Here is a 20,838-nt window from a genome sequence, read left to right as displayed (position 1 = left end):
ACTGGTATTCAGAAGCATACTGCTTCCAACAGTGGAGGTAGAACAAAGCCATTGTGGTTAGCTTCCAAGATTCAACAGTTCCTAGGATTTTCCATTACTGTTCAAGGGTGTAAGAGTGCTTTAAATGCACAGTGCAGATCTAGCCTTGTATTTCAGTTGTCAGAAAGATCTCCCCACCACCTGCCCTGAGACAAAATAGGCTGACATGGATAGTTATGCAAGTCCAAGGAGGCTTTGATCTTCTATGCCATGTGAAAACTTCTGAAATTCAATTTCAAAGAGTTGCATATTAGTTTGGGATGTGGCATAGGGATCTGCTGATCAAAGGGAGGGGCAGGAGTGAAAAGATCCTGCAGGGCACACAACAGCCCTTTGGGGATGATTTCGTTGAGTGCCATAAAGGATTATAAAAAGCTAAGAAGACAGGTTGCACAAGGAAAGGCTAAAAAAACTGAGCGCCTGTAGCCTGGAGACATAAATTAATGGAAAACAAGATGTTTTTCTTGATCTGGGAAGGAGAAAGGAGAGTTACTGGCTGGTAAATAGTCTCGTCAGAAGCTGACTCGGAAACAGAACTGCCACAGAGAGAAGCAGAACAAATAGTGTGTTCAAAGTACAAGAAAGCAGATTTAGGAGAACTGGTTAGCAACAGCGAAGTTCTGCAAATGAACAAGGTTGTAGGGCAGGGCAGAGGGAAGAGAAGGGATCGTTTTGGGTATGTACTTGGCATAGAAAAATCAGATTAAAAAGTAATATTAAAGGATAATGTTTGAAGGCGATTTAGTAAAAGCAAGTGGAACAAGAGGCTGCACAATCTGGATAGCTGCACTGGCAAGAAATGCATTTTACTTTGAAAAGCAAGACCAAAACACAAAAGTGTATGGGCAACAGCAGACTCTAGTGACTATTATTAGGCATGACAGCTGGGAGCCAACTATACCTATGCTATTTCTTCCTCCTCCATCCCACCCTACCCTACCCTTCAAATTCATTTGCACATGAATCCTAAAAGTACACTCTCTTCTTTAGTCAAGGAATTGGAGAATTTACTGCAGAAAGCAAAACACAATAGAATTAGAGAAATGTAGTTTGATAAAGTAAAAAAATGTAGAAAACGTTTGACAGCCAAATGACTGAAAGTCACTGAACCACGATATGGCTGCAAAGAAGGGAAACTTACAAAGCAAAGCACTTCTGGCAGCAATCTGGATCCAATGCAACCCGTCAGGATACAAGTATTTCTAGATGCTTATTTCACCCTAATCAACATTAGATGCCTGTATCAAATTTAGCCACCAGCACAGCACAGAAGAGAGAATCCCAAAGTTTTCCATGTCTGGACAACTGAGGTACCTTTCTTTCTTATAGACTTACTCACTTTTGAACCAACACACCCACTTTTGTTAGGCATGTTTGAGAACTTGTTTCTAAATGAATTTGTCTTCCATGATGTGATTGCTCTTGCTATTTGCAGCTATCTCAACTACAGGAAAGGGCACAGAATACTTTTTTGAACAATGTTTTAAAACCCACTTTACCCTGAAGCAATAACAATGTGGTGTTGGGTGTGAACCATGCAGTAACTGAAGGGCTCAACTCTCATACGCTGGAAGGTGCTTTGTAAAGTGAGGAGTACCAAGATATGAACTAAGCAATCAAATCTCAGCAACTGAAAAATTAATGCAATTAAGACACAGAGCCGCATGGCAGGACAAAAGTGAAGGAAAACCTCCACACATAGTAGAGGTTTCCTTTGATCAGCATACGCCCTGGAAGAGGCACAGAGAAAGTCTCAGAGATTAAACAACAATTTCTGCATTTCATAAGTTTTTTATTTGACAGAAAAAATCTCCTTGCTGTACATATCAAAAAAAATTAAATGCTTTTAAGAAATATGAAGAAACTTCTGTTCCCATCCCTCCCTGATTTAGGGTTTCTCAGCTTCTTTCCAGCAAAATCTCTATCACCTTCCCCTGTAAAATGCCTGTCTGCCCCCTTTCCAGTCCCTGTCTTGACCCCTCCTGACCTGGCTCAGCTGATCAATAGGAAAGAGTCTACTCTGAGGGAAGAATAAAAAGGAAAAAGAGCACCGCATATTAAAATCTGTTTGTTTTGGGGAGCGGTAATGGTCTAATCCTCAATTCTGTCACCATCAAAAAGCCAACCTCACTGTTGCAGGCTGCTGAAAGAAACTGCCTTTCTCCCAAAAAGCTTGCTTGCAATTCTCCTGAAACAGTGGGCAACCAACGGCAAAGGCTCCCTACAATGAACTTTAGGAGATCTCCAATGCCAACATGCACTCCTTCCCCTTTTTCCTACAACCCTTCACCATTTCAGAGGGGTGCCTGAGAAACGCTAAATCAAACAGAATAGCTCACATATCTCCCTACTCCCCACCCACCCACCCTTTTTGTGTTTTTTTAAAACCTTTTATGTCTAAATCAACAAAAAGGAGACCCATCTCTCAAAACACAGAAGTAAAGATTTTAGCTGTAAAACGCACAGAAAAAACGCTCACAGGAGAGAGAGGGGAAAAAATCAAATGAACGTCACCAACTGTTGGAAGAGGAAGAGGAGGTGGAGCGCAGAGATGGCGGATCCTGGTGGGTGCTGAGCAGAGATGTCCAGGGAGGGGAATGTAGCTGCCGACAAATGATGGGCAATAAAGACAGGAACAGTGAAGGGTAAACTAATGAGAATAAAAAGCCAATGGCAAATGAAGAGGACCCCCCCATGCAAACACACTGGTTTCCAGTGGGCATCAGGAGGCAAGGAGCTCCCACCTGGGACAGCACTGTGGGAGACTGGGGTGGTGCAGTCTGTGGTTGCAAGGGCAAAGACTTTCCGGACTCTTCAAGAGGCTTAAGGAGACCTGGGGAGGGGAAAAGGAGGAATTAAGAACAGGCTTAACTTCAGAATGGGCTGTCATCTCACCTTGCCAAGCCCCGGGGCATGTCGCCTACCCCATGCACTTGCAGTCACCCCAGAGTGAAGTGCAACATCTCCACATTTGCATAATGTATTTTACCTGTGTGCAGATTTTAGCAGTAAACTTCTTTGGGAGTCGATCTCGGCTTGAACATGAGGTATAAATATAATAAATATTCCACATACAGTGATGTCAGAAAAGACTTCTCTATGCTTGCTACCATTACTAGACAAGCCTCAGATTCAGCTAGTCTCCCAATCCAGGAAGTTGCATGGTCAGACCTACTCAGCTTCCACCAGAGAACAGGGGAGCTGCACCCCGGGCCTTTCCACCATCCTTCGATCCTCCATCTCAGTCTCCAAGATTAGTAGGAATATGGAGCAGAGCATATTCTGGAACACTCTACCCAAAGGCACCCACTTAGAGCAGGGGTGGGGACCAGGCCCAGGGCCAAATGCAGCCCTCCAGGCATCTCTATCTGTCCACTGGGACTCCCCTCCCAGTCCACACCCATTATTCCCAGGCTGCACCCCTCGAATGGCCATGACCTGTGCTTTTGCCTGACTAGAATGTGTCCTTGAACTGTGACAGTTTCACCCACTTTTGCTTCTGGCCCTGCCCACCACTGATATGTGCCCCCCCCGAAGGTTGCCCATGAGGCAATGCAGCCCTCAAGTTGAAAAAGGTTCCCCAGCCCTGATTTAAGGAGACTATTCATTTAGAAGCTAAGAATCCTAGTGCAGTCTCTCGAGGCTTTGGGGAAAGCAGTAAAGACTCATCAAGAGACCTACCTGCTATTTTAGTAACACTTAGTCTTAGCTGAGTAGGTACAGTCATATTGGTTGCTTTTTGCTGGTAATTAAAATCTTTTTTTTAATTTAATTATTACTCTATGAGTAGTCATGTTTTATAAGCCACCTTGAGTATTGTCAGAAAGGTGGGACATGTTCTAAAGTTGGGAAGCCAAGCACACTCTACCTTGAAGTTCTGCGGCGGGGAGCTCGAGGGCTGGGGGAATTGCGTCGCCGTTTCCGTCCTGGAGACCTGCTGATGCTTCGTCTGTTTCTCTGCGAGGATCTGTCCCTGGATCTGTCCCTGGGGAAGGGAACAGAGGCCAGAAGTTGATCCAAGTATCTTACTTCAAATTCTCACATATCACCTCCACTTCTCTATTCCAAACAGATACGTAGCCGTCACCTCCCTCCCTCACAATCCCACCATAGTGGGAAGGCAGACTCAGATATCAACCTGCGTCGGTCCCTTGAAGCTGAAGGTGGCTGGACAGGAGGTGAAACCCGACGGCGTTCTGCTGGGGAGTAGCTAAGGGAGCGTGAATCACGCAGGGAGTCGATAGGCTTCCGGGGACTGCGTGACCTGAAGGCAGAGAGAAAGCGAGAAGATGGACTGCTTATAATGGCATTTACATTTGGCAACACAAGAGTATCTGACAGGGGTCTCCTATCTGAGATGCCAAGGACTAAACCTGGGACTTTCTACATGCAAAGCAGTTGCTCTACCAGACAAAGGCCACAAAATTCAACTTCTCTTGTCAAACCATTTGCCTTACATTCATGCAGACTCTTTATGTCTTCTTTAGCAGTTAATACACTGCCTTCCTTGTAGGATCCAGTTGCACAACAGTCTCTCCCCATCCCACCCCCGCAAACAGGCAGGCCCAAATACTTCAGCATGTTCCTTACCCACCTGCCACTCTAATCCCCATGTTCTCTTTGTAACACTTTCACTTGGCATGTAGTGCCAACAGCCACCCTGACTATCAGGTTAACAGAACAAAGGACAGCCCCATAGAGTAGCAAGGTCATGTGGGAGGGAAGGGCTTGTCCACACCTAAAGAGACATTGACAATAGGGAATGCCATCACTCCATTGCAGCACATCTCAGCTCTTCAACAATAACCAAATACTTACTTCCTCTTCTCTGGAGACGGCTTCTTTTTGGGGACCACCTTAGGAAGTGTCTGGGATCCAGTCTTAGGCGACGACACTGAAGCCGAAGAGGAGGACGAGGAGGAGGACGAGGAGGCAGAGGAGGAGGAGGATGTGGAGGAAGAGGAAGAAGAGGAGGAGGAAGAGCTGCTGCTGGAACTGCTGGAGCTCCGAGAATGGCGCTTACGTTTGCCCACTTCAAGAGGCTGCTCATCACGGTTACCCTCCTTCAGCACTGGACTTGGCGGTCTGGGGAGAGAAGGGAAAAGAAAATTATCAACTTCAGGCACACAGGATAGTTGTATTACAAGGAATAAAGCAGAGGTATTGGTGGATTAATTCAAAAATTGCCACTTTTTGAGGGGGTGGCGAGGGGAGCTGATGCATTAACCTTCAAATCATGTTGTTTATGGGAAAGGTCCAGAAAACTAGTTACCTTAGGCCTCCTTTACATTCCTCTTACCAGAATGGTCGCTGGTGTTCCTCCCACAACAGTCAGAAAACGTTAAAACCTTCTACCTACATGGCCTGCTGCTACATCACACTGACTACAACTCTCAAGGGGCCAGTGTCACTTCCATGGTTGCCAATTGGGACAAAGCAGAAACACAGTGAGTGGATGATTCTTCGATAAGGGGTGGGAAAACTGCACCATCCAGCTGTTGCTGAATGGACTCAAACTTCCATCATCCCTAAACATTGGCAACAATGGATGAGGCTGATGGAAGTAGGAGTCCAACAACATCAGCAAGGACACAAGTTCCCTACCCTGACTTCAGGTGTTCTTATAGATGGATGTAGGTTCACCTTCAGGAGGAACAGCAATCTCACTAGTAAGCCAATGTCTAAAGAAGTTCTCAAGCCTGCTGAAGATTAAAAAATCAGAACAGTATTGTCACCAGCTGCTTCCACTGTCCCAACTCTTGCCACCTTTTCCCATTCTCCAGTTCCACAAACCCTTATTTCCTTGCTCTGCCATCCCAAACTTTGCCAAAAACAAATATCCAAGTACACTGAACTAGATTCCTGAGAACAGAATTACAGAACGTTCCTAAGCCTAGCCAAATGCATTTAATGTGCACAAGTACATACTCTGCAAGGGAGTTCTGCATCTAGTCTCACCAGGTGGGCTTTAATGGAGTGAGAAGCTTGCATGAGGCCTAATTCAGTAGCTCAGAGCCAGAGCTCAAATTCCACACACCTTCTGCTAGTAGTACCCAGTGAAGTGAAACAAGGTTGGCCTCTGGTGGACAAAGGCCACTATTACAGCATTTAAAAGGGGTATGGCTAGGGATCAGCATTCCAGAAGGATGGCTATATTTAAACCCATTATAGCCAACACAGAGAAGAATCTTGTGGCGCCTTTAAAGACTAACAGATAAAGCGGTTGTCCTCAGTTGGCAAAAGAAAAGAGAAAAGCAGCCATAAATAAGCAAGAAGTAAAGTCTATATTTCTATGCCAAGGTTAAATATTTGTATATTTGTTTTTAATGTTTTAATTGTTGTAAACCGCCCAGAGAGCTTTGGCTATGGGGCGGTATACAAATGCAATAAATAAATAAATAAATAAATAAATAAATAGTATACAAAATAAGCACATTGGCCTTCAAAGCAGAACCTGGGATAGCTAGGCTATACAGATGGTGTTATGTCATGTCCTTTTTGTTTAAGGAAGCTGTGTATTTAATTCCTCACCTGGACACCTATTGGAAACAAGGTGAGTGAGAGGGCTGGCAGAGGAGGGGACGGAATGCTGCATTGCACCTTCTCCAGCCTACTTCATTTTTGTGCCAAGTCACAGAGAAGCTTTGCCCTCCCAAATGGCTAGCATACAAACACAGATTACTAGCCTCTTAACTTATTTTCAAGGCCATTAAGATCCACTATAAGTATTAATTTACCATAGCAAAGCAAGGAGAATTCCATTATTAGCTATGCTTATCTTGTTACACTGAGGTAGCTAACTCCTGACCTGGGACCCTAAATCCAGATCCCCAAAGCAAGGTTTTCTGACCTTCCAAGACCCCACCAATTTTGGAGGTGGCAACAACAAGAAAATCAGTGTAGACTGTGCTGCAGTGAGTAGAGCCCTGTGCCCTGAGGGAGATGCAACCTGCCCCCTCCCCAGTTTTCAGATAAATCATTTGATGAGCAGGGGTGGAACCAGCTAAGGAGATGTTTTTGGGGGCAGACCCACCATTGGCACATAGCACCTGAAGGGTTGACCAATGATGAATGTATTAGCCATCTTTGAATGAAAGTTAGCCATCTTGGCCATTAAAGTTTGAGCTTTGCATAAAAATGCTAAGAGTGTACCTCCTGCATTTCATGGCATTAGCTGTTAAACACTGGGGAAGAGCGTACACACACACACACATATACGTACACATATACGTACACACACACTTCAACTATCAGTTGTTGTAAGCACTGGTCCCCAAAATTTTATGGCACAATAAATGTGAGTCTTTGAGGTGCTACAAAACTCCTTTCTGGAAGGGAAAACACGACATGGAGTCATACATTTGAGGAGACGGTGGAATAAAGGGCACATAGGTCAGAGGTAGGAATAAGGAGTAAATACAGCAGTACAGGTGACACAGAAGACTAGGTGCAAGATACCAGGGGCTTCATCTAGGACAGGTAAGAGAAATGATTACTAGCAGCTTGGAAGCAGGAGAAAAGAAGGGAGGAGAAATATAGCACTTACTGTTTCAGCACAATCTCAGCCCCAAGGTCTTTCGCTGGCTGATCGTGGGGGCTTGACTCAGATGAGCTAGACTCAGAATCAGAATCAGAAGATGACGATGACGATGAAGAAGAGGACGACGATGAAGTGGTGGAGGAAGCAGAAGAACTTCTCTTCACCTTTGAAGCAGCAGAGGGTGGTGGGGAGGGGAGAGCCAGTTGTGGGGCAGTAGAGCAGCTGCTCCTGGTGTTCTCCTCCATGGCAACAGAAGCCAACTGTGCCTCAGCCTCAAGGGTGGGGAGGCGCTCTTCAGGCCTCTCTGCTACCTTCCCTTCAGATACAGATTCCTCTTCCTTGGGGGGCGGGGCCAGCACAGAGACTAGGGCTGGCAAGGGGCTGGAGGACGCAGAGGATGATGATGATCTAGCTTTAACAGGAGATGCGGGGTCTGCATGGGAACTGCTTCTCCCTGACAGAGGAGCACCAGCAGCTGTATCATCCCTAACCAAGGTGGGATGAAAGGGCTGACTCTGATCTCCAGGGCTGTCTTGGACGGCCATGGAACCACCATTCTTCGACGCTGTAGGTGACTCCCGTGGCACAGATAGAGCAGGAGACAGGGTCTTTCGAGGCTGGGGGGAGTCCTCACGTGGTGGTGTTGGAGTGCGAGGAATGGCAGCGTTGCTTTTGCTGTGCCAAACAGAGGAGGCTGCTGGCTTTTCCTGGATGTCAGACTTGGGGTATTTCTCCAGCACGGGAGGGGAGCGAGATTTCCTTCCTGGAGAAGTGCAGATTTCTCCGGAGCCTGATCTGGAATGCTTCCTTACAGGAGATGTCTGAAAATCAGGAGATGTTCTGGACCCAGTGCTTTTATAAGCTGCTGTTATGCGTGGAGCATCTAGTCTGGGAGGTGAACGGGAGGCATTTCGACTGGTAGCAGACCGGTGTGGGGACAGCCTCGACATCTCTCTCCGTGCTGGTGATCGGGAATGACCTCTGCGTGGTGAGGAGACAGAGTGCTCACCCTTCCATGGGATGCGAGATTTGTTCTGACGAGAAGGGGACCTTGAGCAGCTTCGGCCTGGGGATGAAATGGATCTTTCCCTCCGTAGCGAGCCCCTAGACTTGTCTCGTCGCCTGGACAGCGAACGGGAACGGCTCCTCCATGAGAGGGAGCCAGATCTTTCCCGTCGCAAGGAGGTTCGAGGTCTGTTGTCAGAGTGGGATGATGACTCAGACCTATGTGGATGTGCGCTGGCATTTGACTTCTGCCTGGAGCGTGATCTGGACCTCTGTCTCAGAGGTGTTCTGGACTTCCGTCTAGGGCTCAGTGGTGACACAGACCTCCTTCTTCTTGTAATTGGTGTTCTAGACTTCTCTCTGGCTTGTGGAGATGAACCAGATCTCCGGCGTCGTGGAGGGGTTCTAGATTTCATTCTTGGTCTTGGAGATGATCCAGATCTACAATGGCGGCGAGGTGGGGTTCTGGACTTCATTCGTGGTCTTGGGGAAGAGCCAGACCTGCGTCGCCTTGGTGGGGTTCTGGACCTCATTCTGGGTCTTGGAGATGATCCAGACCTACGTCGTCTGGAGGGTGTTCTGGACTTCACTCTAGGCCTTGGTGGTGATCCAGACCTGCCACGCTTTGGTGGTGTTCTGGATTTTGCTCTAGGCCTGGGTGGCGACCTTGATGTCCTGCGTCTTACAGGTGTCCTCGATTTTACTGAAGGTCTCAGAGGTGACACAGATCTGCTTACAGATTTTTCTTTCCGTTCTGGTGAGGACTCTGAACTGCTCTCACTGCTATGTGTTCTTGGCTTATCTTTAACCGCCGAATATGACCCTGACCTGCTCCTCTGAGGTGCATCTCTGGGTGTCTCCTTCTCCAGAGGCAATCTAGGCCCCATCACTGCAGCTTTTGAAGTGTCGCTTGCTTCTGGAGAAGCTCCAGGTCTGTTGTGCTTTGCAACAGCTGCAAGTGTGCTGTTCTCTGGCTCCGGAGAGGAATCTGACCTGCTGTGCACTGGGGACGATGCAGATTTGCTTTTATTCACTGACAGTGTTCCAGAGCGGCTCAGTCTTGGGGGTGATCGAGATTTATCATCCTCTGGAGAAGATGATGATGAAGAAGAGGAGGAAGAGGATGATGAGGATGATGAAGAAGAAGAAGAGGAAGAGGAAGATCCAGATCTACTTTGCCTTGATGGAACCTCTGACTCCTTGAGTACTGGCGAAGACCCAGGCTGGCCTTGCCTTGGTGGAGACTGCAATTTCTCTTTCCCAGAGGGAGGTGAACCTGATTTACTCTTCTGGCATGGTGATGCAGCTCTCTCTGTTGCTGCCAAGGATCCAGATTTGATGTGCCTTGGAGGTGACCCAGATTTGGCCTTCATTTCTTGAGATTTGTTTTGTTTTGGGGAGGTTTTAGATTTGCCATTGAGTTCAGGAGATGATCTGGACCCACTTCTTCCGGAAGGCGACATAGACCTTTCTTTCCCTTCTGGAGGAGACAGCCCAGACCTGATTTGCCTTGAAGGTGATGTGGATCTCTTTGCATCAGGAGAGTATCTGGACTTGCTCCTGGAAGGAGATATAGACTGTTCTTTGATCACTGGTGAGGAACTAGACCTGCTTCGCCTTGGTGGTGATCTTGATTTCTTCAACTCCAAAGAGTCAGTTTTACATTTCCCCAACGGTGAAGTGGATTTCTTCTTCTGTTCTGAGTAAGAACCAGATGCAGTTCGTCTTGGAGGAGAGACAGATGTCCCTCTGAAAGCTGGAGGTGATCCAGACTTGCTCTGCCTTAGGAGTGGTGATCTAGGTTTTTCTGCTAGAGATCTTCCAGATCTACTTCGCTGCAATGGAGGTGTGGACTTTGGTTCTGGAGAGGCTGCTCGTTTTGGAGATAAAGAGTTTTCCTTTGTTGAGGATTGTGAGGAACCAGACCGGCCTCGTCTTGGGGATGACCTCAATTCCTTCTTCAGTCCTAGGGATGACCCTGACCTTGACTTCATTTTCACTTCTGGAGAAGACTCGGATCTGTTTCGCCTTCTTGGAGAGCCAGATATGCTTCGTCTTGCAGGAGATTTAGATTTCCTCCTTATTGCTGGAGATGAACCAGATCGGCTCCTTCTGGAAGGCATTTTAGATTTCTCTTCAACTGCTGAAGAATGATCAAACTTCTTTGTACGTCTTGAAGATGAGCTAGATCTGCTCCTTGAGGATATTCTGGATCTATTTTTGACTGCTGGAGGTGTCCTGGATTGACTACGCCTAGCAGGTGATCTGGATTTTTCTTTTGGTGTTGAAGAACCAGATCTGCTTCGCCTTGGAGATAACCTGGCTTTCTTTTTCACCCTTAGAGAAGAACTAGAGCAACTGCGCCGTGGTGGTGTTCTTGATTTTTTCTTCCTCGACCTTGGAGAGGAACCTGAACGACTTCTTCTAGGAGACAACTGTGATTTCTTCTTTGCCTTTGGAAGTGATCCAGATCGACTGCGCCGGGGAGACACTCGTAATCTGCTTCTTGACTCAGGAGATGATCCAGACTGACTACGTCTCAATGGTTTTCTGGGCCTGTCTCTCATTTTAGGGGAAGAGTCAGATCGGCTTCTTCTTGAGGAAATTCTGGAGGTCTTCCGATCTGGAGACGACACAGACCTACTTCGCCTGGCTGAGATCAAAGACTTCTCTCTCCTTGGTGAAGAGCTTGACCTCCCTCTCCTGGGAGGTGTTCTGGTTCTAGATCTACCTCTTCTAAGTTGAGTTCTGGAGCGAGACCTTGCTCGTCTTGGTGGAGTTCTAGATCTAGACCTTCCCCTTCTTGGTGGAGTTCTTGAACGTGATCTCCCTCTTCTTGGTGGCGTTCTGGACCTTCCCCATCTCCCACTATTTCTGCTTCTAGACCAACCATGTCTTTGGGGGGTCCTAGAACGAGACCAACCACGCCTCTGAGGTGTCCGAGATCGGCCCCATCTAGGAGGACTTCGTGAGCGTGACCTTCCCCAACGCTGGGGTGTTCTCGACCTTCCCCGCCACTGAGGGCTGCGAGAACGGGCCCTTCTAGGAGGAGTGCGAGAACGAGACCGGGCACGTCTCTGAGCAGAGCGAGATCTTCCCCTCCTGGGAGGTGTGCGTGATCTGCCTCTCCTAGGTGGGGTGCGTGACCGAGATCTACCTCTTCGAGCAATGGGTGTTTGGGAGAGAGATCTGTCTCTCTGACTGGTCCTTGACTTGTTGCCCCTGGCTGGAGGGGTGCCTGATAGTTCACGTCGAGATGTGGCCTTGGCAGCCTGCTTTTGCCCAGAGCGGGAGACTTCGGGGGATGAGCTAGACCTCTCTCTGTGTGTAGAGGCCTTCTCTTTGCCTTGCCTTTTAGGAGGCTCCTCTGGAGAAGAGCTACGGGAAACTGTGGCTGGCTTAGTTGCTGGGGAGGGAGAAGAAGAGGAAGAGGAGGAGCAGCTACCACTCTCTGAAGGAGAACAGGAGCGCTGAGATGGAGAGCCATCAGGGGAGACCTTCTTCAATTTCATTTCACTGGCCTTGGAATTAGGAGATGAGGACGTTGCCAGCTTCTCCTTCTGGTCAGGGGACATCTTAGCCTTGGATGGTGGGAGAGTCCCATTACGATCCTCTGATTGCTTTTTAGAGGGTGAGGAGGCACAGGTTGGAGACCTGCTCTCCTTAGAGGAGGGACGCTTGTGCCCCAAGACTCTTTCTCGAGAAGAATCACTTGGCACTGGGGAGCGATGCTTGAAACTTGAGTCCCGCTCAAATGACGGGGTGGATTTCCGATCCCCATGCCGAGCAGACTTCCTTTCCTTGTCTCTTTCCTTATCTTTGGCAGGAGATAAAGGGCTATCAGAGTGTTGGTGGGTCTCGTGTACTGGAGAATGCTTGGATGTAGTTTTCTGGACAATGAGAGATTTTAAAAATAACCATTAGTATTGCAACCCAATAAATATCCTCCAAATATACTCAAGTCCAGCTGAAATTCTTAGGCAACTCTTGTTTTAAATTCACTAAGTTATAATCCCATACCTCACGCTTTTCTCTGCTTTCTCGAGGACTTGGGCTCCTGCCCCGCCGGGCAGGTTCAGGAGAAGATGAGTGTTCTCTCTCTGTCAGATTCTTGGGAACTGCTTCAGTTTCCCCTTGTTTCCATGAAGGTGCTGAAGGAGATTTGCTCTGCCGCCTTAAGGGAGCCCGCTTCTGGGCAGTACTGCTGCCTGACCTGTAAATGATGGATAATGATCAGATACTTGAAATCTGAATTATCCATAAGACCCTGCCCAGGTTCAAAATCTAGTTTCAAGAACCTTGGATCTGAGATGGAATTAAAAAAAGAACCTTGGGTATCCATCGTAAGTTATACCTGCTACGGGAAGCATCTGATGAGGAGGAATCATCTGGGGAGGAAGAACGATCCCGGCGGCCTTTCTGAGATGCCGACTCACTGGTGGACCTACGACAGAATTAGAAACATGAGCAGAAAGGATGCAAAAGGTCACCTTTAGTAAGTAGCAGCGAGAAAAACATGATTTTACCTCTTCCGTTTCTTTTCCTTGGATTTGTGTTTGCTCTTAGGACTCGGAGACCTGGAAAAAGAAGTTTGTTTTGAAACATTCTGGAAACATCAAAAGGTGTGCAGAGCCGCTGCATTCATGCCTATTCCTACAGTATCCATTGCACAGAACATCCCCACCCCTTGTAACAACCAAGAAGATCTGGTCCCAAAGATACTGCTTCCCAATTCACAACGAAGAATTCAGTGTAGCATAGCCAATAATGCAGGGATTAGATGTGGGATAACCAGATTCAAGTAACCACTCAGTAAGATCACTATGTATCCTGGAAGAACTCACAATTTCTCAGTTCATCTAACTTAAATGAATTGTTCAGGATATGAGTAGAGTTGCAAACAACTCTGTACACCAAAACGTATTCAAAACATGGTTAACAACTAAGAGACACACCTGTGCTTCCTTTTCTTTGACTCTGACCTGGAAAAAAGGAAGAGAGTCTCATGTACTTCAGGTTATTACCAGGCATCCAGAAATTCAATGCTATGACCAGAAATCTTGATGCTGGATGAAAAGAGATGACTTCCCTGCTTCCCAAGCCTACACAAGATGTTTGCAGACAGAATCTCTAACAAGAGGTTGCTGCGCATAGAGTAAAAAAGGCCCCAGACTTTACATCCTCGCAGAAGAAAGAAGATAGGCAACTGTGTCCCACAGAAAGCAAAGGTCTGTTGTCTCACACACTGAAGACAGAACCGCCAAGAACTTAAGGACACTGAACAGAATCGTCAACTTAAGTTACAAAAATTCTGAAGTCCAGTCTCCCACACTCAGCCACTCTATTTTTCCCAAGGCAGTCACTTGCCTGTGTTTCTTTTTCTTTGAACTTTTCTTTCTCTCTCTTCGAGAAGGTGATCTGCTCTCAGATCTTGAAGGAAAAACAAAAGAGGCACGTTAAGTGTCAAGCGGACTACGGCCAACTCACATATCCAAGTTTCCTTGCTCTCTCCACTAACGCAAACCTCACACCCGTAGCCAATCTCAAATCCAGCCCCTCTTCTCTCCACAGCTGATCTCAGACCTGCAGAAGGAACTCATAGCGCCTTCACTTGTGCAAACACCCACCTGCCTCTGTCTTTCTTCTTTTTCTTTTTTTTCTGTTTTGGAGACGGTGAGCAGGAGCTGCTAGACTCTTTGACAAGACTGGGAAAACAAAGACAGAGGATGAAAGATTAACTTCCAAACATGATCCAAAATGAAGTCACTTCCATCCTTCTTTCTTCTTCCCAAATCCCCATTCCTCCAAACAAATCCCCAAACAAGCAACCAAGGTGGCAGACAAAAGTTCTCAAGCTGAGGAAGATTAACACACATAGAGCAACATGTTTATCAGGAGATAGCAACTAACTGTGCTAACAACCCTTACAAAAATTATTCCAAAACTAGACAGTTAATCAAGCATGGAGACCAACGGCTCTTAAGTCACAATAGGATAAAAGAAATTTTAAAAAATTGTTTACCAAAGGTCTCATCTGAAGTAATCTTACCCCCAAGACAGTTTAACATTTACTGTGCTATTTAATATAAAACTTTTGTAAAATGTTATTTGTCTTAAAAGCAAAAACATTTTGAAAAATTGTCCCCTCATCAACATAACTCAAGAGCTCGACTGAGGCAGACACAGCCATACCTATCTCCCCACACTATCCCCTTCCTTTCTCACAACAGGGATCCCCACATACCTGTACTGCTTTTGCTGCTCCTGCTGCTGCTTAGCTGCTGCAGCTGTTGCTGCCTCCTTAGCCCTGCGGTTGGGATCAAAGGAGCTGCCATCCACATAGTTGTCACTAATTCCAAAGGCAGCTCGAAGCCTCTCATTTTTCTTCTCGTTCGCCTCAGCTAGCTGATGGGTCTCTGTGACACTGGAGAAGAAATTAAGTACTTGCTAGAGAGGGGAGCACAGGACTGTGAGGGGGAGCTCAAGGGAAGTATGGGAAGAGCAAAGAACCAACAAGCCCCAGGATGGAAAGGAGACAGTGTGTCAATATTATCAGAACCAAAATCCACCAAGATGCCTTACTTACGCCGGCTTCTGCTGCTGTTCCCCCTCCTTGACCACTGCTACATCCTTCTCCAGAAGCATCATCCGAAAAGTGGCTACCTTTTCCTGGATCTCCCCTTCTCCATATCTGGGTTGTGCACACCATAAAAATTTTTTACAAGGCTTACCAGACTGGTTCCATAAACAAGGTAACCAATCTCTAATAAGGCAACATGCAATGCTTCTAGGGGACATGAATCACAACAGATCCAAACACTAATTATTTTTATTTAGCATAACAACTATTTATTTATTTATTTTTATTTATTTATTGTATTTGTATACCGCCCCATAGCCGAAGCTCTCTGGGCAGTTTACAGTAACTAAAAACATTAAAAACAAATATACAAGTTTAAAACACATCTTTTAAAAACAATTTAAAACACACATTAAAAAACACTGAAATGTAAGTCAGAAAGACTACGCTTCAAATCTTGCCTCTGCCACAAACTGGCTCAATGTCTTTCAGCAAACCACTATTCTCTCAGCCTCAAACCTCCCCCAGATCTGCAATTCAGAGATAATTATTAACCAGCTTTAACAGAGTTGTTGTAAGATTACCAATAAAGAATTTGTATATAACTTCAAAGTATTTTACAGAAAACTAAGCATTATTGTTATTCGTCCAAGAGCAACAATAAAAGGAATTATTTTCTACTGTAGAAAAAAAAATATTTTCATTCCTGGAATCCAACGAAACTAGCATTCCAAATATGACTATCCTTGCAACCCCCATGAAAGTTATCAAAGTCTTACTAAATGTGATGTAATTTCACTCTGTGTATTTGTTGGCTAACTAAAATATAAAATATTTCAGCCCTACAGATATTTATATTTCAAATATCAGAAAAGGGTTTCTGAATAAATCCTACTGAAACCACCAGCATGTATAGTTTACGACAGGGGCTCTAAAACGTTCTACCTCCGCTTGAGACAGCTGAAAACTGAGACTGCCAGTCACAAACAGTGACAGATGGAGGCAGTTTGGCACAATTAGCTGGTAATTACTGACATTTTCTACTGTTTTCTAATACATCTTTGGAAATTGCTAAATTCTTTGTGACAGCATTGTCCTTGTTGCAAGGAGTTCCACAGCTCAACTTTCCTCATGCTAAGTACAGGCATTTGCTCTGGAGGTGTTATGATTCAGCCTCTCCTTTTTAGGCAGATTTTACTGATCCAGAGGCACTAAGCAGAGACTTTTTTTTACATTTTTCTCTTTCCACTCCCATGTGCCTCTCAAAATAAGTTTTACCCATCTCACATATTTTTTCTCTCCCATTTTCCTTTCACACTTACCTTACATCTTATTCCCCCACCAAATTGCCAGTTTCTTTCAAAACTCCTGCCTGGTCCTTTTATATTCACTTTTTCCTCTTATAGAGGCTTTTCTCTCATCCCCTTTTTCTTTACTCCCAGTTTATTTATATCTTTCTTATTAATATAATATTGTTTTATCTCACTTTCTAATTTTCTTCCAACACCTCCTCTGGCCCTTTTCCCTCTTCCACCTCCATAACCTCTCTGTCTCCCAGCCACCTTTACTCAGCATACAAGGAATTGCTGATACAGCAACCAGGGGTATATTTTGCTAGTGAGCAGAGTAGGCCAAAAAGGAAGCCCTGGGCAGACTGTGGCACTGAGTCCCATCTGAAAGTGGCCCAAGGCCTACCAGTTATGACACTCTCAAGGTTATATTCTTCAGTGTTAACAGACAAGAACAATTAAAACAGATATCCCAGGCCAGCTGGAAAGACCAAGGCAGCCAACAGAAGAAAGCTGAAAGTCTGAGTGCAACATATCCTCCACATTCCCAAATCAGGTGAACCTCCTTTTTCCACAACTGCTATCAGCCTCATTCACTGAACAGCTGCCATCGCCATCCATGCTTATTTTCCCAACCCCCACTTTTATGTTCCAAACATCACTGCCTCTCTCATCTGTAAAACCTACCCCTGCTCTTCCATGAGTTCAGCTAGCTCTAAGCATTTCAGCTCAACCTTTCGCTTGCGCTCGTGATCCAGGATGTCCTGGTTGGGTTTTTTCACCAGGGATGACTCCAGCTTCCTCAACTCCTCTTCTGACTTGTAGTCAGTGCGATCCTTCTTGTGGCGCACGGCCGAGAGGTTGCGCTGTACGTAACCGTTAGTGCCGCTGCCCCGGGGAGTGGGGAGCCCTATCCCATTGTACATGGCGCTCACAGGCTAGCACCACCGGTGCCTCTGAAACCTACAGAGAAAACAGAAGGAGTGTGACGAGAGGCAAATACATAGATAGCAATTGGCAACTTCTGCCAATATTTTCTATGTACCAAGACAAGGCCAGATCTCTCCGTGATCAAGACTGAAAATACAGATACATATTAGAACAAATCTGTTGAGGTCCTGAGTTGCAGCACCCTTGCCACAAATTAACTACTTATGATAACTTCAGCCTGAATCTAGCTCAAAACACAACACAGCTTCCTTACTTTTTAGCTCCTAATATTAATGCTTCCTATGCATCTTCAACTTTATTCCTTACCAAAGCCTCCCTCATTGCTTCTCAGGTTTCCACTCCATTCATCCCCAAATCCTGTGTACTCCCCTAAGGGAACTGCCCCACCTGCAACCTCATACCTACATCTTTCCAGCTCAACCTTTTTCCCTTACAAACCTCCCAGGAGTCTGATTTCTATACCCATCTGCTATCAAGATTTGTGTATCTTTATGTATCCAATCCTCTAGAGGCCAAAAAAAAAGAATCTGGTGACCCAATCACCCTTCTACTGAACCTCTCTTATGATGTGTGTTTTACATATACACCCCATCCTTTGTCCCCTTCCCACCAGTTTCAAAGCTTCCTTTCTCATCTAATGTTGCAATCATATGCATAATTACTTGGAGATCAATAGGACTTATTTCTCAGCTTGCACAAATGCTCCTCCCACCTGACTTCCCCATTAGATCCTTGAACTGTTGAACACCAACCCAACATAACCGTAATCTTGTTCCAACATCCCTATTAACCACCCCCCTTTGAAGGATTATTATACCCCCCACTAGATTCTTATTATTTAATGAGCTGAACAACCTCGGGGGACCCTCTATATACCCCCAATCTGGCTACAACCAATCTATTTCTATTACTAACCTCAATAGCTTATATCCCATATGTATATATCCCACCCCAACAAGGCCTAGACAACCATCAGGAGCAGAGTGAAGCCCCACCCCCACTGGGCCCTCCCTCCCTCCCTCCCTTCCTTCCGGGGAATATTCCCCGACCCATTAGGCCTATTCACCCGATAATGCCTTTCGAAACGGTCTCCGCCACCCCCGCCCTCTGAAATCTCGCCTGCCGCGCGCCCGCCAGCCCCCACGCACGCATGTACCGTGCCCGTGAAGCGCGCCCCCCCCAACCCGTCCTCCCTCCCGAAGCCTAGAGTAGCGTAGCCTAGCCTAGCCACCCCGGAGTAGGCCTCTCACCCTCCTCCACCCTCTCGCGCTGCCCAGGAAGGCCGCTCTCTCTGCCTGCGCCACTCGCTCGCGCTCCCTCACCCGACGCAGCAGCAGGAGCCGCGGCGCAGACGGAGGGTTAGGGGAAGGGGGGGAGGGTGAGGAGAGGTGGAACCGCCCCCCCTCCCGTCCAATTCGCTCTCGTCTGTACCTCTTTGCCCGTGGAGTTATGGGAAACGTAGTCCCCCTTCGGCACTTCAGCCCCTGACGCCAACGGGGCTCTAGGGAGCGAAAAGACTACAAGTCCCGGCATGTATCGCAAGCAGCGCGAAGGTCGGACGCCATTTTCTAAAGCGCTCTGGGGAAGAGGAATAGAGAAGGGGGTGTCTGAGGAAGACTGTCCCCGTGTGGTCTTTTTTGTCTCCTCTCTCCCTTGTTTTTCTATCTCTTATACAACAACCAGAGCGATGCGCGACGCAATTCCTTAGCTAAAGCTAACGATGTGAAGAAGTAAAAAGCGGAGCGGGACCGTCCCTCCCGGCAGCCACTGCGCGCTCTCAAATTAGTGTCGGAGGGGGTAAAATAGAGTACAAGCCTCGCGAGAATTAAAAAAACCACGTTGCGTCTTGCGTCCTTCTATTATTCGCGTAGTTTCACGTCTTTAAAGCATGCTGGGAAATGTAGTTCAGCTGTTCCCATTGCACTATAGTACTCACTTAGACTTCGTGTACAAGCAAGACAACGATTTCCAGAACGAATTGCGAACTGCAATGGAATGGAGAGCCCAAAGGGAAAGTTGGCTGATTTTTAAAATCTTCCATAGCACTGTAAAGGCCGTGTTAGGGTATTTTATATCGGTTCATCATGCACCCTTCAGCCATTTTGCTAGCCCTGATATATACTTAGCATCGTTGCGTGGCGTGCAGCATTTAATTACGTGAAGGGGAGAGGATTTGCATTTTTGAGGAACAGCATTACCCAGAATGCACTAAATACAAATATGGACCCAAACCCTTCTGGGACATGTCGTTTTCATCTATTGGGAAATTATAGCTTGCATAGGGGTTTCCTCCGTCTCCAGATTTCACATATCTCACTCTAGCCCTAAACCGTACATGAGAATGCCCAGTCCAGATGAAAGACTAAGAGCTAGTAGAGTCAGCACAAATGGTGCACTCAAAAACCTTAACCCCACGGGCAAAACCTCACAGTCGTTAGTACTGCTTTTCTGCACTACCCGAGTCACCCAAACGTTAATAACTTACACTGTCTCTTAATACAAATGTTTCTGAGACAGTTTACATACAGTAAAGCAATTTAAAAGGCTTTCTTCAAAGCCCTACATGGGTTTATCCTTCCTTTTCTCTTTATTCTTATATCCCAGACTACCTTCGCTTCTCCAGCCCCATGACAGTCTGAAGGCTGCCCTTTTCCCCTTGCTGCTCCTTATGCCTGGATTTGCCTCCCAAAACTGTATGATGTTACTCTCTTACTTAGATTCTTCAAATCCCACTTCAAGCCTCATTTTTCTATGAAGCCTTTGCTCCAACAGTCTTGTTCTTATGCTCTCTTCAGCCTACTTGCAACAGGAAGCCTGTGTGGAAGGAATACTCTCCAATCATTAGATTGTGCTCCAAAGGACAGAGTTTATTGGAAATACAAAGACCAATGATCATTGGAAGAGGGGCCATCAAGACCTTCTCTGCCCAAAACATGCCAAGCAGAACTTTATAAATGAGTTACACATCATACATATGCCATAGCCAAAAAGCACGCCTTACAACCATGTATAGCAATATCTTACACATTCTGGGTGGTCACTTTACACATTTTCTGCCCTGCCCCTCTATGTGGCAATAACGAAAGCACCAGTCTAAAAGCTGTTGTCCATGGACAGCTGTCTACTTGATTACCTTAAACTGACTTTCGTGATGTGAAATCTTTCTGCTAACCACAACTTCCCGTTTCCAGTCTTCCAAGGCATTTCCAGATTACTTTCGCTTTTAGGCACAGCTAAGCAGCATCTAATATTGCAGCCTTCTGATTTATAATCAGAAGCACAAGCAGAGACTTTTTGCTAGGCCTGATAGATCTTCTTAACCTGATGAGTTTATAAATCATTCCGCACCAAGCCTAAGTACCACTTTCTGACTTGCAGTCCAGGAAAGAACAAGCCCAGTTGACAGATGTTAGGTCCAAACCCAACACGCAAGT

At 46.2% G+C, this 20,838-nt stretch overlaps 1 protein-coding gene across 3 annotated transcripts; it reads right to left on the bottom strand.

Moving 5' to 3' along the window:
- Positions 1–2,780: 2,780 nt before the first annotated feature.
- SRRM2 (serine/arginine repetitive matrix 2) lies at positions 2,781–19,197 on the bottom strand. 3 transcript variants are annotated; one of them, XM_061591258.1, is made up of 15 exons: positions 18,836–19,197; positions 17,141–17,416; positions 15,171–15,275; positions 14,829–15,008; positions 14,212–14,289; positions 13,952–14,014; positions 13,540–13,566; positions 13,111–13,161; positions 12,939–13,028; positions 12,605–12,797; positions 7,586–12,474; positions 4,858–5,124; positions 4,178–4,303; positions 3,908–4,024; positions 2,781–2,872 (listed from the first exon to the last, which is right to left on the bottom strand). In XM_061591258.1, exons 2-15 carry the CDS (start codon positions 17,377–17,379, stop codon positions 2,863–2,865), a joined length of 6,435 nt encoding a protein of 2,144 aa, XP_061447242.1. In that variant the 5' UTR covers positions 17,380–17,416; positions 18,836–19,197; the 3' UTR covers positions 2,781–2,862. The 3 variants fall into 3 exon arrangements, with proteins under 3 accessions (XP_061447242.1, XP_061447244.1, XP_061447243.1); XM_061591260.1 differs by lacking the exon at positions 18,836–19,197 and adding an exon at positions 18,727–18,799; XM_061591259.1 differs by lacking the exon at positions 18,836–19,197 and adding an exon at positions 18,655–18,741.
- Between the last annotated feature and the right edge of the window lie 1,641 nt (positions 19,198–20,838).

This window comes from Rhineura floridana, chromosome 11 (genome assembly GCF_030035675.1).
Source record: "Rhineura floridana isolate rRhiFlo1 chromosome 11, rRhiFlo1.hap2, whole genome shotgun sequence".
NCBI classification, from domain to species: Eukaryota; Metazoa; Chordata; class Lepidosauria; order Squamata; family Rhineuridae; genus Rhineura; species Rhineura floridana.
This window is presented reverse-complemented; position numbering and strand designations above follow the sequence as displayed.